The sequence below is a fragment of the Myxine glutinosa genome, chromosome 7, assembly GCF_964187855.1.
Source record: "Myxine glutinosa chromosome 7, kmMyxGlut1.1, whole genome shotgun sequence".
Lineage (NCBI taxonomy): Eukaryota > Metazoa > Chordata > Myxini > Myxiniformes > Myxinidae > Myxine > Myxine glutinosa.
The window spans coordinates 123,330,101-123,358,060 of NC_136267.1; the positions used below are offsets into that span (position 1 = coordinate 123,330,101).

The 27,960-nt window shown below is 47.4% G+C and overlaps 1 protein-coding gene across 1 annotated transcript; it reads left to right on the plus strand.

Annotated features, from left to right (window-relative positions):
• The first annotated feature begins 906 nt into the window (after nt 1–906).
• Nucleotides 907–27,410, plus strand: FIGLA (folliculogenesis specific bHLH transcription factor). The gene is made up of 6 exons (XM_068096865.2): nt 907–1,045; nt 6,414–6,574; nt 6,695–6,772; nt 19,407–19,616; nt 24,392–24,586; nt 27,238–27,410. Exons 2-6 carry the CDS (start codon nt 6,419–6,421, stop codon nt 27,271–27,273), a joined length of 675 nt encoding a protein of 224 aa, XP_067952966.1. The 5' UTR covers nt 907–1,045; nt 6,414–6,418; the 3' UTR covers nt 27,274–27,410.
• The last annotated feature ends 550 nt before the right edge of the window (nt 27,411–27,960 follow it).

Here is a 27,960-nt window from a genome sequence, read left to right on the forward strand (position 1 = left end):
CAAAGATGGAGTCATCAGAAGGAACCTGAATAAGCAAAGATGGAGTCATCAGAAGGAACCTGAATAAGCAAAGATGGAGTCATCAGAAGGAACCTGAATAAGCAAAGATAGTCATTAGAAGGAACCTGAATAAACAAAGATGGAGTCATCAGAAGGAACCTGAATAAGCAAAGATGGAGTCATCAGAAGGAACCTGAATAAGCAAAGATGGAGTCATCAGAAGGAACCTGAATAAGCAAAGATGGAGTCATTAGAAGGAACCGGAACAAGTAAAGATGGAGTCATCAGGAGGAAACTAAATAGGATTCGGGTTTCAGCCTCCATCCATGATACAAGGGAAGGGTAACCGAACTGAACAGAATTACTAGAGAAATATCTAAGCTCGGGATCCCTTAATATATGTTGAGCGCAACTCCCCAGGGTCTTTCCAAAACCACAACACCATATGCAGGGGTGACGTCACTGACGTGTAATTTGTTCCGTTACCAATCAACTTGCTATCGCTTATCAAGCCAGCCGTTCCATATCAACCGTTCCTTTGGAGTGCTTGCTTCAATGTTTAAGCAACTTGTCGAGGGCTCCACAAGCTGATTGGTTATATAATTCACCCAGGTATAATTATGGCCATCAGAGGTTAATGAAGTGTTAATTAATACCAGACATGTGAATACTTATACCGACCATGTGGAGAGGTTTAAATCCCAATTAATTAGCAATATTTTCTTGAATCTCTTCGGTCATGTTTATCGTCCAATAACTCTTGCTTGTACAGATTATGGTGGCCATGACGGTGTAGGTAGTGCTAAATACTTCCGCCTTTTTCACCGCAACTCACCATGATTTAACCCACTGCTTGCGCCATCACCATGTCTATTTGATAAATTGCCTGTGAAATGTTTCTTTGCTTTTTGTAAAAACCATGTCGTGTGCAGAAGAAAAAAAACAAACTAACTTGAAGTTGAAGTGTTGAACTTGTGGAGTGGACCCTGAAGAAGCTGTGGAAATGATTGGAGCGAATTTATAGTCACACACGTTCTCAAAAACGGTATTAACAGTGCGAATGTTGGATTCATTTGAACAAACTGTGGATATGTATTTATTAATTATTTAGATATTTTAAAATTGCCGGTTTATTTGTCCATTGTATTTTATTGAAATATATTTATTGCAGCAATTTGTGAGAAATCTTAGGTTTAGAGTGAATCCCGTGTTGTGGTGAATGATACTCTTGAGAGAGCTGAAAATGTATTTTTGATTTGCTCGCATCTCTCATGTTGTGGATTTGCGAGGTTGTGGGGCTGGGTTCGCTCAGTCGAGCAGAGGAAGGACGAGGCAAAAAGCATGGGCGTAGTTTGACGCCTCTATTTGAGGAGGAGGGCGGAGGGTTGTCGAGGGAGAAAACTGAGGAACTGATAAAAAGGTGCAAGAGGATTTGCGCCAATTCTGAGAAGAAGAGGGAGGAGCAGGAGCTGATAAGGGCGGGCAGGGCCAGGGATTGCGGGAGGAGCTTGGATCGAGTGGGGGTGTGCTGAGGCTGAGGGGAACTGAGGGAGTTCTGAACCTGAGGGGAATTGAGAGGTGGAGTGCTTTAAGGAGGCTGTTCTGCCTGCTTGCCTTGGCCCTGGTACTGTTCTCATCTCCTCTCCCCCTTGCCTGTTTGTCTCATCACCTCTTTGTTGTCCTGCTGTCATCACCTTGCCCATCGCCTGCTCCATGTCCATCTTTCCCCCTCTCCCGCTGCCACCGGAGATGTCGCCCGGTTTTGTCCCTCTTCCCCGTATGTGACTGGAGTGAGGCACCCTAGTTTTTATAGGAATCGTTTTACCATTGTTTACCTCATTGTACATAGTTATTATTGAATTGATCTTCTCTAGTTATTTTGTTGTGTTTCGGGAAAACCCCGTTTGGTTATAAAAGCTATAAGGTCCTCGTGATTCTCCTCAGCCCGTGTGCACGAGCATGTATCGCCATCATTCGGAACAAAACCTCGGAGATGAAGCCTGTTTCGGTCTATTCGTTCAAGGGTGGTGTTAACTGGCCTGTGAACAAGACAATATAATCTATCTGGAATGTCAGAAGGGACCGAAATCTGGTCTTGCAGACTGTCGCTGTCATTTTTCTGACCATTCCTCCTCGTCCTCCCCTTCCTGGTTAATGAAGAACAGATTTTGCTGAAGCCGTGGCAGAGCCATGAGGGATTTCAGATTTCCCAGAATAGCATGATGTCTGAGGTTAGCAATCGCTTATTTTGTGGTACCTGTCAAGGTTGATCTTGCTGGCCTTCAACTGGCACCTCAACAGAGCCTCAAACAAATGCTCATGCACATGGACGCTTCTGTAGTGATGCCGACCCTCAATCGCCTGAGCAACGGAACCTTCGGCTATAGGTCCAGCATCAACCCACCAGTCATTGAATCCTAGAAAACCATATTTGTTGTACAGGATCATGAGTGTTACCAGGATTGTTTGAAACCCACTGAGGAGAGTAATGATCTTGTCATACTTTCCCTGACGGATCTAAGAAATGATCGACATCTTGCACATGATGGCCTCATCAGCATGGGCAAATATGTGGCCTAACTCAAGATCACTGACAATTTCCACCATAATGTCCACATCGCACTTCATGACGTCATCTGGAGGCAATGGAACAACGGGAAGATACTCGAGCTTGCATTTTGATGCTACGCAACTGGTCACGTCCTTCATGAATGTTGTCCAAGAACCTAAGTGAAAAGCGATATATAACATATTTTAAAAAGTTATGGACGAGTTATGACTAAACTTGGTGGATGAGTTGATTACGTGACAAGAAGAAGCCGATTTGATTTTGGTTCAGGTCCGAATCCAGATCCGGCCTATCAGTGGGATAGAAAACATAAACCGTTCAGCCTGGCGGAGGGATGCGCTCTACCGAGCGCCGTTCCAGTTTTCAATGTCGTCAGTGGTGGGTGTACTTGAATCGTAAACATAGTTGAAGCTACTATAACATGCTTTGTGGTCATAAAGGTCGATGGCAAAGACAAAGGATGAAGATTATTAAAAACAATATACAGTTTTTCATTTTGGGTGTTGCTTTGGCATGCAGGTGAGACCAAAAGCACATGGGATGATCAAACAATGATTTTGTAAGACTAATGCATACAGATATTGAGACACAACAGGCTACTACGACTGCACCTGTTGAGTATTATTCATGCAGCGATCACCAAGCCTCTATTTATTATTATCTGGCACTGAAACAACTGGTTATCTTCTTTACACACCAATCCCAAGGACAACAACAACAACATGCATTTTAAGGCCATTTTCCCTGCTAGAACGTGGGTTAGCCTAGAGTCCCTGTATAAAGAGAGTTGCGCCATGCGCTGACCCTAGATTTCTGGTCACGTGATTTCGTGGCGCCATTTTGTGTCTAACTTCACCGTGTGTGAACGTCAGCTTGGTACGGGAATGTTGTTTATTGCCAAACAAAATGACTGGTTGTTCTGCTTTTGGTTGTTCAAACCAATCTGGGAAATATAAGATGTATAGATTTCCAAGTGATAAAGTCAGAAGACAAATTTGGGAAGCGAAAGTCAGACGAAAGAGCTCGAAAGCGATCGACTCCTCGAGACTCTGCCAGGTAGGCCCACGCCGCTTGATGATCGATGTTCAAAAGCAATTCTATCTGCTCGGTTTTTTTTTGGTTGTCTGTCCGTTGAAAACCCTTTTAAAGGGAAGTGATTTGTGTTTGTTTATAATCTTCAAGGAGCTGACCAAAAATGCATTTCCGTGGGAAGAACCCTGCTCAATTTTTTTCGGGTAGTCCTAGCGGACCGCTTGTGATTCTTGTGACTTGTGACTTGTCACTTGTCACTTGTGAGGAGTGAACGGAGTAGTGATGGTGTCTCACTTGTGAGGAGTGAACAGAGTAGTGATGAGTCTCACTTGTGAGGAGTGAACGGAGTGGTGATGAGTCTCACTTGTGAGGAGTGAACGGAGTAGTGATGAGTTTCACTTGTGAGGAGTGAACGTAGTGGGATGAAGTGTTGGTCTGGTCAGAGTGTTGTATTACGGGCAGAGTTTTCTTACGGTCTGAATGTATGAACCAAGTTTTGTACTGAATGTTTACTGTGTTGGCCTCATCGTGTTCCTGGTGAAATTAAACAAGTTATGGTGAATACGACGTCTTATCTGTGCTTTTCCATATCTGTTCGACTAGACGAACCATGCACACTGCAGGTATTTTAAAAAGTTTTTTCTCTGTTTAATTACGGCTTGGCGCAGTCGAAAATTAAGTGTTAATTAAGTCGCCAGCTATGAAACATATTAATCGATCAGGCAATATCCATCAGAGTTCTGGGCAAGGGTGTAGTAATAAATGAACGTTTCAATCTTACTAGATGCCGATGACGTTTTCCTTATGTCAGAGACGGAAGCTGACTTGCAGCTTGTTAAATCATTACAATGGAAATTGAATATAAATGTCGATAAAACTAAAGTTGTACACTATAGAAATATGGCAATACCACGTACAGAATTTGTTTTAAGTGTGTTAGACTATATGTCGGCTGGAAGTCCTACACCGGAATTGCTCTCGGCACCCTTTAAAAAATATTGGATATGCCCACACTCCTTTCTAAAAGTTATTAAAATTCAGAGAACGACAGCATTGGTTTGTCTTACTTATAATGTTAGCTCTTATATGCAGTGTTGGCTTGTAATATGCATTGCCATACCACTTTTAATATCACCACACAGCTCTTTTTCACGGCAATAGCTGAGTTTTTGACAAAACAAATATCACCTGTATGTAATAATAAGACTAAATATGTGTAGTAAATTTTTTTTTAGCAGGTTTAGAATATATCACCCCATATCGTGAATGTACATGTATATCTAATCCGACACACTTAGACACAAAATGGCGTCCAAATTTGAGTTGACACAACTCTCTATATACAGGGACTCTAGGTTAGCCTTGCGGTCCCCATGACAATCTTCTCCATTTTGCCCTATTTTCTGCATCTCTCCTTGTTAACCCCCTTGCCCGCATTTCTTCTTCGACCATCTTTAGCCAAGTCTTTCTCGGTCTTCCCCGTCCTCTACTTCCTTCTACATTACCTTCCATCACTCTTCTCAACCAGTCACTTTCATCCTTCCTCAACACATGACCAAACCATCTCAACATGTTCCTCTTCACAGCATCAATCATAGGCTCTCTTCCCATCATCTTTCGCAATTCATCATTTGTCTTCCTTTCTCTCAACGATACTCCGCACATCCATCGAACCATTCGCATTTCCACCCTTTCCAACCTTCACCAATCCCAAGGACACTGCAATGCAAAAGAAAACAGCACGAAGGAACTAATTGTCACTGCAAGTCCAATAATTATTTTTACATGAACAGATATGCGCCAAAATTACACATAATTGACGGCCATTTTTTATATTGGCAGCCATGTTAAATTATGGTCAACAACTATTATTCAATCAATAAGCCAGAGTCAATCAATGAGCCAGGTCAACAGCAATAAGCCGGAGTAAAAATGAACGTTGTTTTCCCTAAGTCGAGTACCATAAATAATAATTTAAAAAACCACCTTTAGAGGCCATTTTTCCCCGCAAAGCGGGGGTTGGCCTTTTTCGGGAACCGTGGTTGTTGTTGTTTTTCGGTCCCCTTTTTGAAGCAATGTTTAACGGCCGGATGCCCTTCCTGACGCCAACCCTTTTTGCCGCCTTTAACGACAAACAGGGAATTACCAGTGAACTGGTACTCAATTAGCCGACCTTGGAAGGATGACAGGCTGAGTCAACCCCCCTGGCGTTGGTTCAGCGATCGACCGGGATTCGAACCCAGGATCCTAGGATCCTAAGCCGGCACCCTAGCCGCTAGCCCAACACCAGGGTCTACGTCGAGTACCATAAGCAATAAAAAATCATTTTGAGACGGTCATTTTCTATACAAACAGAAGGAAATGTAAGGCTTCTCAGGTGGCCATTTGACATAATGGTGGCCATATTGGATTTGTGATAAAGTGCAAAATTACTCCAAAATGAGCTACTTGTGCATATTTCCAGCATATGATTGACAAATTACTTATTTCAGGCACACCGAATAGATATCCAAGCCGAACAAATACTTTAAAAGTCATTTAATGGCATTTGCCAGCCATTTTGGATTTTGGCCGCCATATTGGAATTGAGGCAAAATCCAGGGTGGCCTCTGCTAAATTGAAAATATATGGTATTAGGGTGACGGAACCACCAAGATAGCTTTGACAGGAAAAGGTGGTAGTTTTTCTTTGGCTGGGCCTTGTCTAATATGCTCTGTAAGCTTGAATATGAATGAATATTTTGGAAGTAAATAACTGTGATGTCCACGGCGACATTGCTACAGAATGTCCATATTATTGATGTCTTCCACAGGCAGTATGAGTAAGCCTAAGGACCCCCCTGCAGCAGCCGGGGAGTATCGATACACCAAGAGTCAAAGCACTGCAAATATCCCCATCGCTTTGGGGCCAGTGCGAGCTCACTTAGTGTTGCAAGAGGGGAACAAACGGCTCGTGTGGCATGATGTGAAAGAGGTGTGCGATGTGCAGAAGAATGAACATTCGAGATTCTTGACTTCATGAGGTTTTTTTTCTTTTCAACTGATGCAGCTTCATTTAGCATCGTTAGTTTGGTTTGCCTTTATTTTTTTATAGATGGTCGTTTGTCCATTCAATGAAGACCTCGGTGAGTATTACAGCATCAGTACTGGTCAAGGTGACAACAATGCAGAGGTATGAATAATTGGAGTTTGAGGAAATTGCAAGGTATGGTGATATTCAGAATAATATTGACATTATTGAATCCTGGGGTAGTTTGAGAGGATTCTTGGAAATATATTCATGATTGGCGGACATTGGCGGAGAAGTTCGTTAACACCAAATCGAGAAAGGACAAATGCTCATTTACGATCAGATTTTTTTATTTTTTTTTGTATACAAGGTCGAGGCTCGTGTAAGAGCTAACATTGATCACAAAAAAGACAAACTGACACATAAAACATATGATAAAGGGAGCGGGAGAACAAGATGGAGAGCTGGGACATCGGGAGATCTGTGGGAGGGAGAGGGCTTGGGGGTGGGGGGGGGTTATGTCGGGGGATAGAGGAATATCTAAAGCCAGGTAGATCTGCATAGGTAGGTGCTCGACTGTCGTGATAGGGAAGCTACCTATAATAAGTTCTATGTTCAGCCGTATGTCGGAATAAGTTGTATTCTGTGTCCCCGCCACGAGGGGGCGGGCATGCTAATTAGTACAGGGATTATGGGTAAAATTCCCTCGTGTGTCGTTCCCTCTGCGAGCAACCCAGTGTCCCTTATGGCATCGCACTCCCATAGGCACTTAGATAGGCCCTTAGTGCACCACGTTAATTAAATCCCCTCCCTTACAATAAAACAAACCGGAAAGACGAGCAGGAAGCGGCCGTGTGCAACGCCGGCATGGGCGTCAAACATCGTGCTAACAAGCAAGAGCCACGCCCAGGGAACGTGTGATTGGTTGGAGTAAGAAGCTGTCCACTGATTGGTGAAAGGAAGGTGGAAGGAAGCGGAACACCGATTGACCACCGACCGTGGACACCTCGGCCAATCAGTGCAGAAGGCGCGGAAACGCTACTTAAAAGCCGGTCGCTGGTTGGAGGACAAGTGCCGGTGACATCGGAAGGTGTGAAAAGGCCACCAAGAAGTGAGGGACTGATTGGGAGAGAAAGGGCCGATGTCACACCGCGGGTGACAGAACGACTCGCTCGTGGGCATTTTGCTCTCTTTGCTCTGGGTTCTGTGCGTGCTATTGGTGCTTGCTTCCCTGAGTTCTTTGTGGTGTGCTTGGTGCTTGGAGCGAGGCTTGGTGCTATGAGCAAACGGAACCTCGCGTGCGACCGACGAGCGGGCGAGCGAAGCGTGTTGCTGAGCAGGCGAGTTGGGCGAGCGGGTGGCTCGGGGCCTAGCGGAGCATGAGCGAGGCGGACGGAGGCCTGCTTCGCGCGACGCCGCATCCTGGGTGATTCCTGACGGACACATCCAGCCAGATTGAGATAAGCTCACATCCACAGACGAACACACAACGGTTTAATTCATTCCCATTTGTTTCTATTTGAAGTGAAGTGTGGGAGCACTCCATTAGAGGGGTTTAGTGATTGCCGGTACGTTATTTTCCTGTCCCGCTATTTATTGTAAATAAATCCTTGTATTATTTCCTCTTCTATTCAAAATCCTGTGTTCGTGTGAGTTCATTCCCTGCAGGATCGGAGCTGCCGGCGGGATCGCGTCGGGTAAGAGCTTTCGCCGCTTCTTCTTCCTTCCTCCTCCCGTGCTGCCTAGTCAAATCCGCAATTGATCGTCGCCTCGGAGTTAAAGCCCGTTTGGCCATCCGCGAGCCCACGGTATCAACCGAGGGCATTCACGCGACAATTGGTAGTCAGGGTTGGGATTTGTACCCTCGCGTGGTGTCAGGAGTGTGGGATACGGGCCCGATGGACAAATTTTTTTGCCCGTGGCTGCGATCGACACTGTCGGGCGTACATTGCGCCCGGCATCCGGAAGCAAAATGTTTACAGTCGGAGGCGATTAAAACTGCATAGTCGATTGGTGAGCGAGACGCGAACGGCGTCAATAAAGTTAAATAGCTTCCTGAGGTAAAATACGCGTGGGAAAGCTACCTCTTCTCCACGGATGGAAAAGGTATGTGGCATGGAGGGAGAAAGGGTGGAAGGTGCGGATAGCCTTGGAAGTGGGTCAGAGGTAGTTGGGGGGTAGCATAGTGACGGAGCTACCCCCGCTATCAAGATGGACCTGACAGGTTTCCAGGCCATGCATGAAAAAATAATGAAGGGAATGAACGATAAGTGAGCAAATGAGAAGCAAGATAGAGGGAATGAGTGGATAAAATTGATGGGTTGAATAAAAAAAATGAATGCTCAGAGTGAGCGATTGGAAAATAAAGTTGATGAATTGAAGGGAGACATGAAGGGGCTGGAAAACAAAATGGATGCTTGGAGTGATGCGAATGGAAAACAAAGTAGAGGGATTAAAGGGAGAATTGGAGGGGCAAATTGATGGATTGAAGGAGGGATTGAAAGAACAAATTGAAGGGATGGAAATTAAAATTGATGGATTGGAGGGAAAAATGGAGGGGATGACTGAGCAAATGAATGAACAAGGGAATGAAATAAAGGAAAGGAATGAACAATTGGGGAATTGGCACAGCAGCTGGGGGAACGAATTGATGGCATAGAAGAGAGAGTGCAAAACCAAATTACGGACAGACTGGGGGAATTTGAGGTTAAAGTAGAAACTAAAATGGGGGAGATGGAAAAATACATGGGGGTAGAAATTGAACTTAAACGGGAAGAATTAATGTCAAGAATAGAAGAGGGCATGACCCAGGCTGTCCGAATGGGGGAAAAGTTGGAAGATAGGATTAGTGCCACAAATGCCTGAATTGACAAAGCAAATGGAGGCCTGGAGGGTTATCGGGGCCGGGTGGATGCCCCAACACATCAACAGGGGGATGAATTTGGAATGGTGCAGCACAAGGGCAGTTGTGCAGTGCAAGAGGGGGTAACAATAAGGGGAGTCCGAGTAATGGAGCCGGACCGGGTATTTATTGGGGAAGGCCTGATGGAGCCAGAATTGATGGGGGATGATGATGTAAATGATGTGACCCAGCGGCTGAGGACCTGGGACAGTCCCATGAGGGTAGAGTTTGACCAGATCCAGAGGAGTTTGGGGGAGGAGGTGAGTCGGTCCGAGGAGGCGGTTGAAGTGACCGAGGGGACCCTCATCGTGCACAATGATTGGGTGCAAGAGGCTCCGAAATTGAATGACCAATTGGGAGAGTGTTTTGGCTCTGGGCTGGATTTGGACCTGGGAGAGTCGGGAGATAGAGCCTCTGAAGATTTGGTCCCCGTAGCGAATGTGGAATAGCTGCAGGGAGGGGCAGACCAACCTGAGGGGGTTGTTACCTGTAGCTGCGGTTATTGGATGCATGAGGCTGAAATTGTTAAAAGGAAATTTAAAATTAAATGGGAATTTGATTTGGAGGGAGTTGGTCCCCGGGCTGCGGAATGTGGACCAGGAGAAGTCATTGGGGATGGCCTCGGGCAAAAGTTGCCCCTTTCGAAATTTTGTTATGCCAGCCAGCTGGGGGGCCGTGCTGGCGAGATTTGGACGTGGGGTCCAGCCATGGGTGTCGTGGTACGACCTGGGCCCCACAGGGGGGTCTGGGGGAGTGTGGCGTCCCTTGTCCATCGGGGCGCTGCCCGAGCGTGTGGCTCGGGCCGTCAGGGTCGCCGGACCCTGGTGGGGGTTAAGACCTCCAGGGCGTCCGAGGTGGTTTCTCAAGCCTGGGATGGCGTATATTGAGGACCACTAGGGGGGAGGTGTTGTGGGTCGCGCTTTGGTGGTGGCATCGTGGACGGCCAACTTGGGCCTGATGTGGTGACCACCCGGGCATGTGGCCTGACTCTGGGACAGCCAGTCTCTCCCTGAGACTCTGGGACAGCCAGCATGTGATGACCTGCCATGCTGTGCTGGTCAATGGACGCGGGTGTAACCGAATGGACAGGGATGGACATAGCCTGCCGGACAACCATTAGAACATCTGTGGAACGTGATGGTGTGAGAATGACCTTCCGCAGATGTTCCGTTATGATTTGTGGACTCTCGGTTTGGGAAGAGAGCCATGGGATTGATGGAGTTGGGAATGTGTAACGTATGGGCCATGCATGGCTGGCATGTGTATGGAAAAGCTTCTTTCTTTGGTGAGATTAGTAAAATGTGATAAATGTTTGGCATGGGTAATCTGAGGTTAGATGAAAAATTAAGGGTGAATTTTGAAATGTCATGGTGGATACTGACAGCAGTGTCACCATTATTGATCCAGGTGTGTTTGACCAAAGTGTTGGAGGCTGTGATAAAATTGACAGGTTAGCAGGGCATAGCCTTCAACTGGTTATGGGGGTGACTGTGCCAATATTTGGGACGCGGGGTTATGGGGATGAAGTTGTGTAGTTGCGGGTCAACGTGGTGCTATGGGTGTCCAAGGTGTGTGGACCATGTCTTCTGGGTCGGTCTCCTGGTGGAGCATGGCTGTCGACTGGACCTTGGCGTGGTCAAGTGTGGGTGGGCACTGGGGGCTGCAGTTGTGTGGACTGGGGGATGAGGGCAGCATAGGTGACGAGGGGAATGCCACGCACTGCGACCGCCTCCCCCAGGGCCGAGGTTGTGAGTGTGGTAGTGTTGTTGGCAACAGGTGCTCACCACATTAGCCAGCTGGGGCTGGTGCAGCTGTGTTCCTCGCAGGGGGACCGAAGGATGGATGGTGGGTCACACCCTTATGGACACTTATGGGCCATGTTGGCGTTTTGACTGCTCACCTTGTCCCGGTGACCCTTGCACGGTAGAGATGCGGAGCTGTCGTAGCCACGTAGTTGTTTAGAACAGTTCACCGTTGGATGTGGATCCACATACCTGCCAGTATAGTGTGGACAAAAGTGAAATTTGGTGAAAATTTGGTCGGCCCAATGATAAATTTTGGGATGTTTTCGGGTGGATGGCACTTTTGGACCTGACCAACCGGTGAGTACCAGCACATCAAGGTAGGGGTAAGGCCTTGATGGTCACTGTCCCAGGCTTGCTTTTTAAATTGGGGACATGTAATTTGGAGTTGGGTGCGGGTGAGAGTGATGACATGGCCGGTGAGGGGGGTGGAATGTGTGCCACAGTGTCTTGTGGGTGGCGTTTGTTTATGTGTCGAGGTTTGGTGTTTTTTTGTGGTCGTGGAGATTGGAAACTGAGAGTGAGTGATGACTCTTGTTTTTTTTGGAAATATGTGATTTAAATGTGAATTGGGGATTTCACATGAAGCAGGCCATGGGAAATCCTTTTGTAACATCTGCTCTTGAAATGTGTTGGAAAATTGAATGGCAGCGGGGGAGGAAATGTGTTTTGGGGATTTTGTGGGTGGGGAAGGTGTGTGTGTGTCCGCAGGTACAAATCAATCTCTGAGGAGCGATGCCTGCGGCCCCTCTCTGCGGCAATTACCCCTGGCAGCCAGTGGTATCTGGAAATTGGAGCTCGTCGGTGGAGGGTCTGTTTGGGCACCTTGGGGTAAGGGAGACTCCCGGCGACACGTGTAGCTGCGCTGAAGCAGGAGGCCATGGAGCCTGGTGTGTGGAGACCCCCACCGGCGGGGTAACGTCGGAAAGGGCTGTTTGACTGTCACGGGGTCAAGAGGTAAAGGGGGGGGGGGGGGCAATGAATTTGTAAGTCAAGTGACTTGTTTTTGGACTGCGGGCACCACAGCCTGAAGCGCCCCACCATCTTACTTGTGCGATACCTCCCCGCTGCCTAGTGGAAATGAACGCACACAGGAATATGACATCTATGCCATGGTCCTGCAGGAGGGTGAAATAAGTGCTTCGTAATGATTTTTGTGTTATGATGAATTATGGAATGTATATGAGTTGTGTTTTTTTGTTGTTGTTTTTTGTATACTGAATCGAGGCTCGTGAAAGAGCTAACATTTATTTCACAAACAAATCAACCAGACAAACAAGATATATAAAAAGAGGGAGCGGAAGACAAGATGGGGAGAGAAGGGGAAGCACACAAACATAACATTTGAGGGCAGGGAGATGTGTGTGAGGGAGAGGGCTTGGGGGGAGGAGGCGTGGGAAGGGGGGGGGGGCGGGTGGGAGAAGTATAAAACACAAGGATACCAAGGACTTCCAGGACAGAAGTTGGTATTTCAAAAAAGTGGATTTGGGGTGACATTAGCGGGGGTAGAAAAGATCAAGGTTTTGGATGGGGGAAGATAAGAGATGGTGGTGAACAGCTGTTTTAAAGACCTGGAGGGTGGAGTGGGATTGAAGCGAGTGCGGGACTTTGTTCCAGAGGCGGGAGAAAAGAGGAATGAAGGAGTGAAGGTGAGCAGAGAGTCTTGATTTTGGCAGTTTAACCATAAGAGGGTTGCAGGCAGATCTTGTGCGACCTGTAGGAATATTTGGGGGACAGAGCCCAGAGAGAGCAGGGGGGGCAAGGCCAGAGAAGAGTCTGTAGAAGACGGAAAGACCACCAACCTGCCTGCGGTGAGTGAGTGAAAGGCCCTTGGAGTTAGCTTCATCGCGGGAGATTCCAATGATTCTGAACGCTTTGGTTTCAACAGCGTGAAGACGAGCTAGGTGTGAGGCAGGAGCACCAGCCCAGAGGGGAGAGCAGTATTCCTTTGAGCTGCGGATGAAAGCCTTGTATGTGGTGAGGAGCTCAGGTGTGCCAAGGAAGGACTTCGCACGACGGAGGATGCCCAGTCGGCGACTGGCCTTGGAGGCCAGATTTGAAATGTGGTTTTCCCAGGAAAGATCATGGCAGATAGTGAGACCCAAAAGCTTGAGTGACAGAACTTTTTGGAGAGGATTATTCAGAAAGTGGATGGGAGGGTTGTCCAGTCGGTCTTTTCGGAGAGACATCGTAAGAGTGTGAGATTTGTCAGGATTGAAAGACATGTTCCACTTGTTTGCCCAGTCTGTTATTTTGTCCAGGTCTGCAGAGAGTGAGGAGGCTGCAGACTGCCGATCTGAGGGATGAGGAATGGAGCGACAGAGAGTAGAGTCATCAGCAAAGAGATAGGAAGGATTTTCAAGAGAGTCAGAGAGATCATTGATGAAGACCAGAAAAAGCACAGGGCCCAGAACACAGCCTTGGGGAACTCCAGCCTGAACAGCAAGAGGAGATGAGGGAAACCCATTCAGGGCCACACGTTGACTACGACTAGAGAGGACGTCCGCCAGCCATGCGTGGAGATTTCCATGGATACCAAAGGAGGAGAATTTGGTGAGCAGAGCGGGGTGCCAGACCGTATCGAAAGCACGTGATATGTCAAGGGAGACAGCTCTAATTTCCTGTTTGGCATTGAGGACCTCCATCCATTGTTGAGAAAGCAGAAGCAGCATGTCCAGAGTAGAGTGACCAGGTCTGAAACCAAATTGATGATCAGAGATCAAGCCATTGGAGAAGAGGAAAGATTTCATATCTGAAGCAATGATGGATTCCATGACTTTGCTGATAATTGGGAGAAGGCTGATTGGTCTGTAGTTGCTAGGATCTGTTTTTTGCACCTTTTTTGTGCAAAGCGGTGATGTTGGCAGATTTCCAAGCAGATGAAAGATGACCTTGAGCAAAAGAGAGGGTGAAGAGAACAGAGAGAGGGAGTGAAAGAGCGGAAGAGCAGGATTTTAGGATCCGTGGGCTGATGCCGTCAGGTCCAGTTGCAGAATCAGAGTCGAGGGTTGACAGAAACTTTTCCACCTTGTCAGGAGGAAAGGACACAGAGTCCAGGAGCAGCTGGGTACGACTGGGTACGGTGGGTACAGAGAGGGATGGGTTTGGGACACAAGATTTAGAGGCAAACACCGAGTTGAGGCATTCAGCTTTTTCACGTGCGGAGTCAGCCATGTAGCCGTTTGAGGTGAGGGAGGGGATGGAGGGGGAACAAACACCAGAAACAGATTTGAGCATACGCCACCAGGATTTGGAAGAGGGAGACAGATAAGAGAGTTCGGTCTTGAGAACGGAGAGATATTGTTTCCTGGCTCTCCTGAGGGTGGACACACTTGTTTCGGGCTTTGTGAAAGGAAATGAGATTTCCTTCCATTGGATTTGCTTTCCCTGAGACGAAAGCAAGTTGTTTCTGGGCAACAGCCTCACCACAAGATTCCGTGTACCATGGACGGGAGGAAGGGTATGACAACTGAAGACGAGATGGGATAAATCTGTGCATGAGAGAGAGCAATTTACTTTGGAAGAATTCCCAGGATGAGTTGATGTCAGAGGCGGTAGAGATGGGAGACCAGTCCAGATGATTGATGGCTGCTTGAAGACCGTGCCAGTTGGCCTGAGTGAAATGCCAGACTCATCGACGCTGAGGAGGCTCTCTGAGAATGGTCAGAGAGATGTCCACTTTAACAAGCACATGATCAGATGAGCCGATTGGAGCAGAAGAAGAGCAGCAGGCATTTTCAGGGAAGTTAGTCATAACCAAGTCCAGAAGAGAAGATGCTCTGTTGACTGAGATCCGGGTTGGGAAATTGACAGATTGTGTCAGTCCCAGTGAGTCGCAGAAGTCCTTTGCTGAAGAGCCTTGGCTGGTGAGAGAGGTGCCCACACCCAGCCAACTGGCATGGTGACAATTTAAATCACCACATATGAGGAAGAGAGAGTTGGGATGGGTAGATAGAAGTTGGTCCATATTCTCAGACAGCGAGATGTAGATGGAGTCATCACTGTTTGGTGGATGGTACAACACACATATGAACAAAAGGTGGGAGCGAAGGGGAAGCCGCAGCCAAAGGTATTCCTGGGGGTGCGGTGGAGAGAGGGCAGTGCAGGGCGAGTGAGGAAGAGTTTTTTTAATAAAGATAGCAACCCCACCTCCAGGACGAGGCTCGGGTCTATCATACCGGAGGAGGGAGTAACCTGGGAGAGGTACCAAGGAATCAGAGACATCATGAAGGAGGAAAGTTTCTGTTAAGCAGATCACGTCTGGTTTGTCAGAAGCAACCTGTATGGAGAGATCAGTGAAGTTTGAGCGAAGGCCCCAGATGTTTGAGGTCCATACCATTAATGAAGAGGAAGGGGGAGCATCGGATACAGAACAGGGGCGGGGGGGAGGGGTAGGGTAAGATGTGGAAGAGGAGGAAGAGGTAGGGGGAGCTGTTGAAGGTGTCAGAGATTTCAGAATAGCTTGGAGAAAGGAAGAATGGGGTGGACAAAGGGTTTGATATTGATTGGGTGAGGCACAGTGAGGTGTTATTTGAGGAGGGGGAAGAGCGAGGCAGAAGGTTGGGAGAGATGATGGTGAAAGATGGAAGGGGGGAAGATGCGGGGAGGACGCTTTGAGGAGGAGGGGTGATAGGGGAGTCTAGGAGGGGAGGAGCGAGGGAGAGTCTCGGAGGGGAGGGGTGTGGGGGGAGTTTAGGAGGGAAGGGGAAAGGGGGGAGATTTGAAAGGGATGGGTGATGGGGAAGATTTGGAGGGGAGGGGCAAGGGGGAAGATTTGAAAGAGATGGGTGATGGGGAAGATTTGGAGGGGAGGGGCAAGGGGGTAGATTTGGAGGGGAGGGGTGATGCTGAAGTTTTGGAGGGGAGGGGCAAGGGGGAATATTTGAAAGAGATGGGTAATGTTGAATTGAAAGTGGTTAAGGGTTAAGGGTTGAAAGTGGTTAAGGGTTTGTGTTGAATGAATATGGGTGAAATCCACCGAGCCATGTCACTCACCTGTAATACCAGGACAGGGCCCGTGGAAATTTAGGGGTGTATTGGGATGGCCCCACAGGTAAGGTTGCGTCTTGTGGCATCCACCGGGGGATGCGGTCTTTAGGAAGGGGTTTGTACAAAAATGTTCTTAGAGTTTTGAATTTTTGAAGTTTTGGTTAAGGTTAAGGTTTGTGGTTGTTAGTTTTGTGTGTTGTTGTTCGTTTCCTCCCACCACAGGAACAACGAGTTATAATGATTGTAAATATTTGATTGCATGATTGTTAAGGGGATTAGCATGTTAAGGAGAACAGGTAGGTAGCTCTGGCTCACTTTCCACAGCCCTCCTGATTTATTTCATAGGTTAATTAAGTGTGAGACATTAAGTGTTAAGACTGGAATGGTAGCACCTGCATTGAACCCAGCAGGAGCTACGGTTCCGGGGGGGGGGGGGGCGGTGGGGGGGGGGCTGTGTTATTGTCAGGGGGTGGAGGAATATCTCGGGCCAGGTACATCTGCATAGGTAGGTGCTCGACTGTCGTGATAGGGAATCTACTTGTAATAAGTCCTTTGTTCAGCCGTATGTTGGAATAAGTTGTATCTGTGTCCCCGCCACGAGGGGGCTGGGCATGCTAATTAGTACAGGGCTTATGGGTAAAATTCCCTCGTGTGTCATTCCCTCTGTGGGCAATCCAGTGTCCCTTATGGCAACGCACTCCCATAGACCCTTAGATAGGCCCTCAGTGCACCACGTTAATTAAATCCCCTCCCTTACAATAAAACAAACCGAAAGACGAGCAGGAAGCGGCCGTGTAAAACGCCGGCATGGGCGTCAAACATCATGCTAACAAGGAAGAGCCATGCCCAGGGAACGTGTGATTGGTTGGAGTAAGAAGCTGTCCACTGATTGGTGGAAGGAAGCGGCACACTGATTGGCCACCGACCATGGACACCTCGGCCAATCAGTGCGGAAGGCGCGAACACTCGGCCAATCAGTGCGGAAGGCGCGAACACTCGGCCAATCAGTGCGGAAGGCGCGGAAACACTACTTAAAAGCAGGTCGTTGGTTGGAGGACAAGTGCCGGTGACGTCGGAAGGCGCAAAAAGACCACCAAGAAGTGAGGGACTGATTGGGAGAGAAACGGCCGACGTCACACAATGGGTGACAGAACAACTCGCTCGCGGGCATTTTGCACTCTTCGCTCTAGGTTCTGCGCGTGCTGTTGGTGCTTGCTTCCCTGAGTTATTGGTGGTTTGGTGTGCTTGGTGCTTGGTGCTCTTGGTGCTTGGAGCGAGGCTTGGTGCTACGAGCAAACAGGACCTCGCGTGCGACTGACGAGCGGGCGAGCGAAGCGTGCCGCTGAGCAGGCGAGACCGGGGCGAGCGGGTGGCTCAGGGCCTAGCAGAGCTGGAGCGAGGCGGACGGAGGCCTGCTTCGCGTGAGCGCCGGAGCCTGGGCGATTCCTGATGGACACATCCAGCCAGACTGAGATAAGCTCACATCCACAAATGCACACACAACGGTTTCTTTGATTTAATTAATTCCCATTTGTTTATATTTGAAGTGAAGCGTGGGGGCGCTCCATGAGAGGGATTTAGTGATTACCGGCACGTTATTTTCCTGTCCCACTATTTATTGTAAATAAATCCTTGCATTATTTTCTTTTCCATTCAAAATCCTGTGTTCGTGTGAGTTCATTCCCTGCAGGATCGGAGCTGCCGGTGGGATCATGTCAGGTAAGAGCTTTCGCCGCTTCTTCTTATTCCTTCTTCCACCTGTGCTGCCTAGTCAAATCCGCAATTGATCGTCGCCTCAGAGTTAAAGCCCGTTTGGCCATCCGCGAGCCGTACACATAAAACATATGATAAAGGGAGCGGGAGAACAAGATGGAGAGCAGGGACATTGGGAGATCTGTGGGAGGGAGAGGGCGTGGGGGGGAGGAGGCATAGCAAGGGGGTGGGGGGGGGGGAGGGGGGTGGTGGGAGAGGTAAAAACAAAAAACACGTGGATACTGCTAGGACTTCCATGAAAGAAGTTGGTATTTCAAAAAAGTGGATCTGGGGTGAATTAATGGGGGTAGAAAAGATCAAGGTTTTGGATGGGGGAAGATAAGGGATGGTGGTGAACAGCTGTTTTAAAGACCTGGAGGGAGGAGTGGGATTGAAGAGAGTGAGGGAGTTTGTTCCAGAGGCGGGAGAAAAGAGGAATGAAAGAGTGAAGGTGAGCAGAGAGTCTTGATTTTGGCAGTTTAACCATAAGCGGGTTGCTGGCAGATCTTGTGCGACCTGTAGGAATATTTGGGAGACAGAGCACAGCGAGAGCTGGGGGGGCTAGGCCGGAGAGGAGTCTGTAGAAGACAGAAAGACCACCAACCTGCCTGCAGTGAGCGAGTTGGAGGCCCTCACAGTTAGCTTCATCGCGGGAGATTCCAATGATTCTGAAAGCTTTGGTTTCAACAGCGTGAAGCCGAGCTAGGTGTGAGGCAGGAGCACCGGCCTAGAGGGGAGAGCAGTATTCCATTGAGCTGCGGATGAAAGCCTTGTATGTGGTGAGGAGCTCAGGTGTGCCAAGGAAGGACTTCGCACGATGGAGGATGCCCAGTTGGCGACTGGCTTTGGAGGCCAGCTTGGAAATGTGGTTTTTCCAGGAAAGATAATTAATTTCAGAAAAAATACAATTTATTCAATTTTTGAGAAAGATAATTTGAAAAATAGAATTTCAATAAATATAGATAGAAAGATAATTTTTCAGAAAGAAAGATAATTTATAATTCAGAAAGATAATTTCCCAGATGTTGATGTAATTTCAACTCTGGCTTTTATTTTACCCATGGAATTTTTGCACCATGTCAGTGCAACCTTACATTTCTCCGGCCTTCAAAGGGTTTGTCCACTGTCATGCCATCCTCAATAGAAGGAGGGGGGTGAATGGGGGTAAAAAAGAGGGGAAGGGTAGATCAGGTAATTTTGCATACCAAATATGTACATATCCTCTTGTATCACTTGTTTAAGGGTTGTTTTGCTGATGTACAATGTAGAATCACATTATGAACCACCATGCCCTCTCCTACTGTGTTGATACCGATTTGCAAATGCATCCCACTCCAAAAACACTTTGCAGTGCACCAACTCGGGCCTTTTGCGCACACCGCCCCCGGAGCGCCTGTTCGACACACTTGGAGAGGGGACTCCTCGAATGGCACCGATCCGACGTGGTGCCTGGAGGGGCACACATCAGTCGGATGGGGCAGCAGGAGGCTATAGCAGTGGAGAGGAGGTGGTGGAGGTGTTTGGACGTCGCAGGGCAGCAAATGCTCGAGAAAGACAACGAGTCAGTAAAGATGATGATAATCTGTTCTTCGTGCACGTAGCTCATGCACTGTTCAGGATTGCACTGTGAATCATCCATGATGGAAAGTGCTCAACTAAAGCAGTTAATAGGGGCTTCTGGCATACAAATTGGGGTTTTAAAAAATGCTTAATGTGCAGCCCATGCGTTGTGATCCATTTTTTTTTTTTTTTTTTTTTGTATACTGAATCGAGGCTCGTGAAAGAGCTAACATTTACTTCACAAACAAATCAACCAGACAAACAAAATATATAAAAAGCGGGAGCGGAAAACAAGATGGGGAGAGAAGGTGAAGCACACAAACACAACATTTGAGAGCAGGGAGATGTGTGGAAGGGAGAGGGCTTGGGGGGAGGAGGCATGGGAAGGGGGGGGGGGGGTGGAGGGAGAAGTATAAAACACAAGGACACCAATGACTTCCAGGACAGAAGTTGGTATTTCAAAAAAGTGGAATTGGGGTGAAATTAGCGGGGGTAGAAAAGATCAAGGTTTTGGATGGGGGAAGATAAGAGATGGTGGTGAACAGCTGTTTTAAAGACCTGGAGGGTGGAGTGGGATTGAAGAGTGAGGGAGTTTGTTCCAGAGGCGGGAGAAAAGAGGAATGAAGGAGTGAAGGTGAGCAGAGAGTCTTGATTTTGGCAGTTTGACCATAAGAGGGTTGCAGGCAGATCTTGTGCGACCTGTAGGAATATTTGCGGGACAGAGCCCAGAGAGAGCTGGGGGGGCAAGGCCAGAGAGGAGTCGGTAGAAGATGGAAAGACCACCATTGGCCTTCTCTTCGAACATCGGCACGCTAAGGTACCAGCATTGTTCATGGCGATCTCCTGCTACCGGCACTTGGGGCGACGTAGGCAAGCTGAAGAATTTCCATGGATCCACCATGCAAAACACTGACACTTATTAATTTCCTTAGATTTAAGAAATGTTTCAGACATTTTCAACAATATTGTTGGCGAGAACATGATGTCACCGTCACGTAAATAAAATAGCATAATGACATTTTCCAACCCACCAGATTACATTGCTGTCCAATCAGAATAATTGGCCGTTCCCGCTACTAGATTCTTGTGTTTTCAAATTGAGTCCCGTTGGAACAACTCCGTACCAAAATTACTCGTGAGGTGCCACAGCAATTAATACTGCACCCGTCCTTCAATTTGCCAGCGCACAATAAAAATTTCCACCCCTCCACATTTGTTTGTTGCCCTGGTGAGCATCTTTTAAGAAAATAATTTGTTAAATATGTTTCTCATATCTTGTGCCATTTGTGTGCCAAGTACCTTTATCATGCAAGGAGCCTCGGTAGGCAGCAGAAATACTCGTGTACCATCACTCACAAAATTTGTCTCGTGTTTCAGTCAGGTTTTCGCATCCTGTCGTTTCCTGTGTCTTGGATTGATTTGTTTTTTTTCTTTTTCCTTTTTTGTTCCGTGCCGTACCCTCCTATCCTGTGTTCGGTAACGACCCTGGTAGGCCATATCTAATATGTATAAAGCTCTTTCAAACCACTCTCACTCCCTGATTATAAATGCTTAGTACTTTCTAGGTGGGCTACAAAGTTTAAATTTTGTAAAATTATGCTACTCCAAGCCTGGTGTTGGCTTAGCAGTTAGGGTGCCGGCTTGGGATCCTAGGATCCTGGGTTCGAAACCTGGTCGATTGCTGAATTAACGCCAGGGGGGTTGACTCAGCCTGCCATCCTTCCGAGGTCAGCAAATTGAGTACCAGCTTGCTGGGATGAATGATTCCGGTGTGTACCCCGATTTAGAATAGGTACACCGTATCCCTGCGCATCCTAAGAGCGTGACCAAGGGTTGGCGTCAGGAAGGGCATCCGGCCATAAAAACATTGCCTCGAAACAGGGAACCATGATTGTCATGGGGCCCGCAAGGCTAACCCCTGCTCTAGCGGGGAAATTGGCCTTAAAACGATCATTGATTCATTCATTCATTCAAGCCACCATTCCAGGAGAAAAAAAAAATCACAAAAATGTCCGTAAATGGAAATGTGTGCAAACAAGCCAGTCGCTGGAGCCTCACTCCCACTAAACAGAGCATCACATGGCCAAAGTCAATGTCGTTTGACATGATATTGCACTGTCATGATCGATCCGCTGTCGTTTCTCGGTTTTATCGGTCTATGCATTCTCATTTTACTGATGGGGTACAATGATACGAAGTAGTAAACACTTATTTATATAAACTGTATTTTGGTTTGATGTACCGTACTCTTTACATTGTGTTGGTGCTGCTGAAGCAGTATCTTTGCAAGGGTTGCACTGGGTGGTTTGCCATTGCCTTTCCGGCGTTGTTTATCTGTGCTCTATCCTTTTAAATGCTGAGTGTTAGGCAAGGAAGCAGCACGTACCGTTTTTAAACCTTTGATATGACTCGGCCGGGGTTTGAACCACCAACCTCCCAAATTCAGAGCGGACATTCTAACTTTTAACGCCACAAAGTCTGGTATAAACTGTATATACAGTACTAATAGTAAATATTATTGTTTTATTGTATGGGCTGTTTACAGTATGAACAAGAAAGAGCAATCGGAGATTGCAGACCCTCGCCAGGACGTGCTCTCTTTTTAGAGAGAGGAAAAGCCTGAACTTTGCCAATGCTGCATCAATCCCTCAGCCGGGAGAGAGGCAAAGCTTGGACCGTGCTGGTGACGCCTCATTCCCTAAGCCGGGAGAGTAGCGAACCTAGGACTGTGCCGGTGACACGTCATTACATAAGCCGGGAGATAGGCGAAGCTTGGACTCTGCCAGTGCTGCCATCAATCCCTTAGCTGGGAGAGAGGCAAAACCTGGACTCTGCCAGTGCTCCGGCAATCCCTCAGCCGGGAGAGAGGCAAAGCTTGGACTGTGCTGGTGACGCGTCACTCTCTTAGCCGGGAGAGAGGCAAGCTTGGACTCTGCTGGTGGTGTATCACTCTCTCAATCTGGAGAGAGGCAAAGCTTGGACTGTGCTGGTGACACTCGATCTGGAGAGAGGCAAAGCTTGGACTGTGCTGGTGACGCGTCACTCTCTTAGCCGGGAGAGAGGCAAAGCTTGGACTGTGCTGGTGACACGTCACTCGCTTTCACGAGCCTCGATTCAGTATACAAAAAAAATAAAAAAATTAAAATAACTCTCAGCCGGGAGAGAGGCAAGCTTGGACTCTGCTGGTGGTGTATCACTCCCTCAATCTGGAGAGAGGAAAAGCCATGACTGTGCTGGTGGTGTTTCACTCCCTCAATCTGGAGAGAGGAAAAGCCATGACTGTGCTGGTGGTGTTTCACTCCCTCAATCTGGAGAGAGGCAAAGCCTTGACTGTGCTGGTGACGCCTCATTCCCTAAGCCGGGAGAGTAGCGAAGCTAGGACTGTGCCGGTGACACGTCATTACATAAGCCGGGAGAGAGGCGAAGTTTGGACTCTGCTCGTGCTGCCATCAATCCCTTAGCTGGGAGAGAGGCAAAACCTCGACTCTGCCAGTGCTCCATCAATCCCTCAGCCGGGAGAGAGGGAAAGCTTGGACTGTACTAGTTGTGTCACTCCCTCAATCTGGAGAGAGGCAAAGCTTGGACTGTGCTGGTGGTGTCACTCCCTCAATCTGGAGAGAGGCAAAGCCTTGACTGTGCTGGTGGTGTCACTCCCTCAATCTGGAGAGAGGCAAAGCATTGACTGTGCTGGTGGTGTCACTCCCTCAATCTGGAGAGAGGCAAAGCCTTGACTGTGCTGGTGGTGTCACTCCCTCAATCTGGAGAGAGGCAAAGCATTGACTATGCTGGTGGTGTCACCCCCTCAATCTGGAGAGAGGCAAAGCATTGACTATGCTGGTGGTGTCACTCCCTCAATCTGGAGAGAGGCAAAGCATTGACTATGCTGGTGGTGTCATTCCCTCAATCTGGAGAGAGGCAAAGCCTTGACTGTGCTGGTGGTGTCACTCCCTCAATCTGGAGAGAGGCAAAGCCTTGACTGTGCTGGTGGTGTCACTCCCTCAATCTGGAGAGAGGCAAAGCCATGACTGTGCTGGTGGTGTTTCACTCGCTCAATCTGGAGAGGCAAAGCCGTGACTGTGCTGGTGACGCCTCATTCCCTAAGCCGGGAGAGTAGCGAAGCTAGGACTGTGCCGGTGACACGTCATTTCATAAGCCGGGAGAGAGGCGAAGCTTGGACTCTGCCAGTGCTGCCATCAATCCCTTAGCTGGGAGAGAGGCAAAACCTAGACTCTGCCAATGCTGCATCAATCCCTCAGCCGGGAGAGAGGGAAAGCTTGGACCGTGCTGGTGACGCCTCATTCCCTCAGCCGGGAGAGTAGCGAAGCTAGGACTGTGCTGGTGGTGTCACTCCCTCAATCTGGAGAGAGGCAAAGCCTTGACTGTGCTGGTGGTGCGTCGCTCCCTCAGTCGGGAGAGAGGCTAAATAAAAAGCTCATACCGCTCACTGATTCTTCATTTAATTGATTTATCTGCTTTCAGAAAGCTAGCACAATCCACTGTACTAATAATTATATGTAGGATGTGTGATTCTTAACATCCCTGAAGTCTATCACCCAACCTGAAAAATTCCATGAGGGTTTCGAACCCGAAGCTACATTCCCTGGACCACATCTCTTCCCCCCAACCCATCCACTCACCAATTACTATTGCTTCACGTTTTGGCCTCGCAGATTTTGTAGTGCCCACAAAACTAAACTAAATGGCACTTTGGTGCCAATGATATTCTCGTTCTGCAATGAACACAGCTCATTTCTTACACCTGTCTCTTTGCTCTAGGTCAGTGACCTGAATCGAGGCTTTTCTCGCCTGCGTCGACTGGTTCCTCTGGTTTCTTTAAACCAGAAGCCCAACAAACTGGATACCCTTCGTGCCACTATCTCTTACATCCACATCCTCGAGCAGGTGCTGGAAACTGGGGAAGGTTGGAAGATGGTGGGAGAGAGACAAGTTAACGAGTCTCTTGATGTGTTGGTAAGTCTCATTTTATTTTGAATCCGAGCCATATGCATAATACGAATGCAAGTTTTTGTCAGCTCAGTCTCTTGGGACTGCCACTGGTAACATGTAATGCAAATTGGGTGCTACCTGCCACATGGTCGGGTTATTGGTGACTAAACCGACACCGCTCACTGGCTTTGCTAGTGGGGGCGGGTGACTGACAAACTGCAGGACTATAAACAACACCTGGCAAAGAGTGGATGAGCTCCCGTAGGCCAATGGTCATCCAGTATGGAGATTGTGTCTCCTAAAAAAAACACCCCACTGGTTTGAGTCATAGCAAAGACTTTAAAAATGGTGCGTGCTGCTTCCTTGCTTGAAAAGGATAGAGCACGGACAATCCCCATTGGTTGTCATCCATGGGGAGTAGGGAATTCCTCTTGAGGAAATGCCCCACCGAGTACAGTGAGAAAAGCAGCACCATTGTTATGACCGCTGGTACCCAGAGTATCCTGGGAAGTGACAGCAGTGATGTTAATTCCCCCAAACATTTATTTTTTAAAAAGTGGGGAGAGTGAAGGCACAAGCAAGGGAAGCCAATACAAAACTTTACTCTTTTTCAAACAGCTTATCTCTGACATCAGTTTGGATTACACCCTGGTCACTCAACTATGGACATTCTGGTGCTTCTCAGCAATGTTTTGAAATGGTCAATCTCAACCAAGAGATCAGCACTGTCTCCCTGACCATGCATCAAATTTCCCCCAATATATCCTTCCCTCATCACTTGTTTATACAATATCTAGGTTCGTGGGATAGCCAGGAAACAGAGATTAAAAAGGCAATATACCGACAGTGGGTTATCGTGTGGCCCCAGTTGGACAATACATAAATAAATAAAGGGAATGAGCAAACAAGAAAAGAGAGGCACCCTGCAAATTTCAAGAGAAGTGGGTTTGGCAAGGTTAATAGGTAAGGTGTAAAATATGGTGGAGAGGTATGGTGGATGACACGAGATAGTCGTGGGATGACATTTCAGAAACCCTGGAGGAAAGAGCGATTGAATCGTCTCTGGAAGGTGGTGACACAAATGGGAGAAAGAGGAGAGATGTGTGGTAAGCCTGGAATTCTTGCAGATTAATCAAAAGGAGGTTAATGGAGGACCATGTGTGTCTTGAAGCTGAGGTCTGTGTGCTGAGAGAACAGGAGGGAGACAGGAGGAGGGTTGGTAACAAACAAAAGCCTTTCTGCAGTGAGGTTAATGAATCTTGTGCTTCGGCCTCATGGTGGAGAGCGCCAATAATAATGAGCTTTGAAATCGACAGAATCCATGTACGAGACATGTAATGCAAGATCCTCAGCCCATAGGGGAAAGCAGTACTCCATGAGTTATGGACTAAGGCTTTGTAGGCTGTGAGCAATTCAGATTTTTAAGGTAATTGTGTGGAACGATGTAGGATGTCCAGTGTGCGGATAGCTTTGGATGCTAGCTTTGCTTATGAGGTAGGGTGAGGCCTACAAATGAAAGAGGTTGAACTTCTTCCAGTGGCTGACCAAGGAATTTGATAGATGGGTTTGGTCGACCTTGAGATTGTGATTTGCCCGGAATGAAGACATGTTCTGTTTTTAGCTCACCTGGAACGAAGTTCAGGGGAGCTTATGCGATGGTGCATTGTCGGTCCGTCCGTCAATCCGTAAAGACTTGAAACTTCTTCTCCGAAACCGCTGATAGGATTGCGACCAAATTTGGCACAAATTATACTTGTTGTGTTGTGACTATAGTTTGTTCACGGAATTTAAAAAAACCGAGGTCTAAGGGGGTTTACCGGGGTCAAAGTGGATCCAGCTTTGACCCCCCCAAAATAGGAATTTGCTTTTTCCTCTGAAACTACACACACTATATCGATGAAACTTGTCCACAACCTTCTTCACCCGTGATGTACCAAAGTTTGTTCACGGCATTAAAAAAGAATTGGGGTCTAAGGAGGTATATGGGGTTGGGGGGAAGGAGGGGTTGCCCCCCAAAATAGGTTTTTTTTCTTCTTTGTTTAAAGTCTTATGATTATGTTAGAATGATTCTTCATGGGGCCCTGTCTTCGAGCAACCATTGAAATTAGTTTAAAATACCCTTAGTCGGTGCAGTATACTGTTTATTCTACCAGGTGAGTGCCAGGGGTATTGCCCCTATGTTTTTAAACAAGTATCTAATCAATTATAGAGCAGAAAAGAGCGATTCAGCTGACATCTACCTGCTTGTAGGATTGGGGTACAGTGTGATTCCATGTGGTCATCTGCAAAAAGGAAGAGGTTTTTCCAGAACATTAGTGTGGTTATTTATGTAGGTGAGGAATAAAAAAGGACCCAAGTTGCACGTTGACTGCATGAGTGCAAGAAGTCAGAAAGTAGGGTATCAAGGTGTCCTTGTATTTTGCTTCAATCCTACTTCATTTGCTTCAATCTCAAGTTGAGAAGATATTGAAGCAAATTAAGTAGGTAGGGAAGAGAAATGTTTTGGGGTTAAAATTTTCTGACATTTTAGCACATGTCTAGATGGCCTCTCCTAAGTCCCTACCCCTAAAAAAATAATACCCATTACATGTGTCTTCCCTTCCACCTCAACATTTCTGTGTCCTCACAAAATAATGATTTTTGAGTTCCTCGGTGCATATTTGGCTTTTCTTCAGTGTGAAGGGGAGGAGGAGGAGGACTGGTGGTTGTGAATCACCTGCAATGCCACCCTGTGCAGATGCAACAACTTCGTCTTGAAAGGGTGTACCAACCCAGTGGTTATGTGGACTGTTCATTCGGTAGTTGCTTGCAACAATCAAGAGACAAATCTTTTCAGATTTTTATTTCCTGGTGTACAACTCTGAGTTGTGATGTTATCCCTGGAAGAAAGCAGTTGTTTAATGACCCGATATATTTTTTTAACGTGTTCAGCTGAAACGTTGCGATTCTTGTGGTTGCTGTTTGTATCTGACAAACGTTTGGTTCATTATTTGTTTTATTTAATTTATACTTTTTCCAATGTTCGGCTCATTCTCACATGAAGTGCATTCTCGGTGGTACGGAATCTGCCTTAAGTGGACAGTGTTTCAAGTTGCATTGATCATTCATTCATGGATAGCAAACAGCCTCAGTTTGTAAACCAGTCATACCTCTGCTGTCTATCCCATAAATAAACATCCAAGGCTGTTGTTTGGGTATTTTTATGCCTCCGCCAAGTTGTCGGAGGCATTATGTTTTCAGGTTGTCCATACAGCTATCCGTGTGTCCGTCCGTGAGAGGTTTTCGTTACCGCGATAACTTAACTGCTGAATGGATGAAAGTCAAACTTGGTGCAAGTATGTATAATGATGCAAACATTAACTGATTAGATTATGGGGTCAAGAGGTCAAATGTCAGGT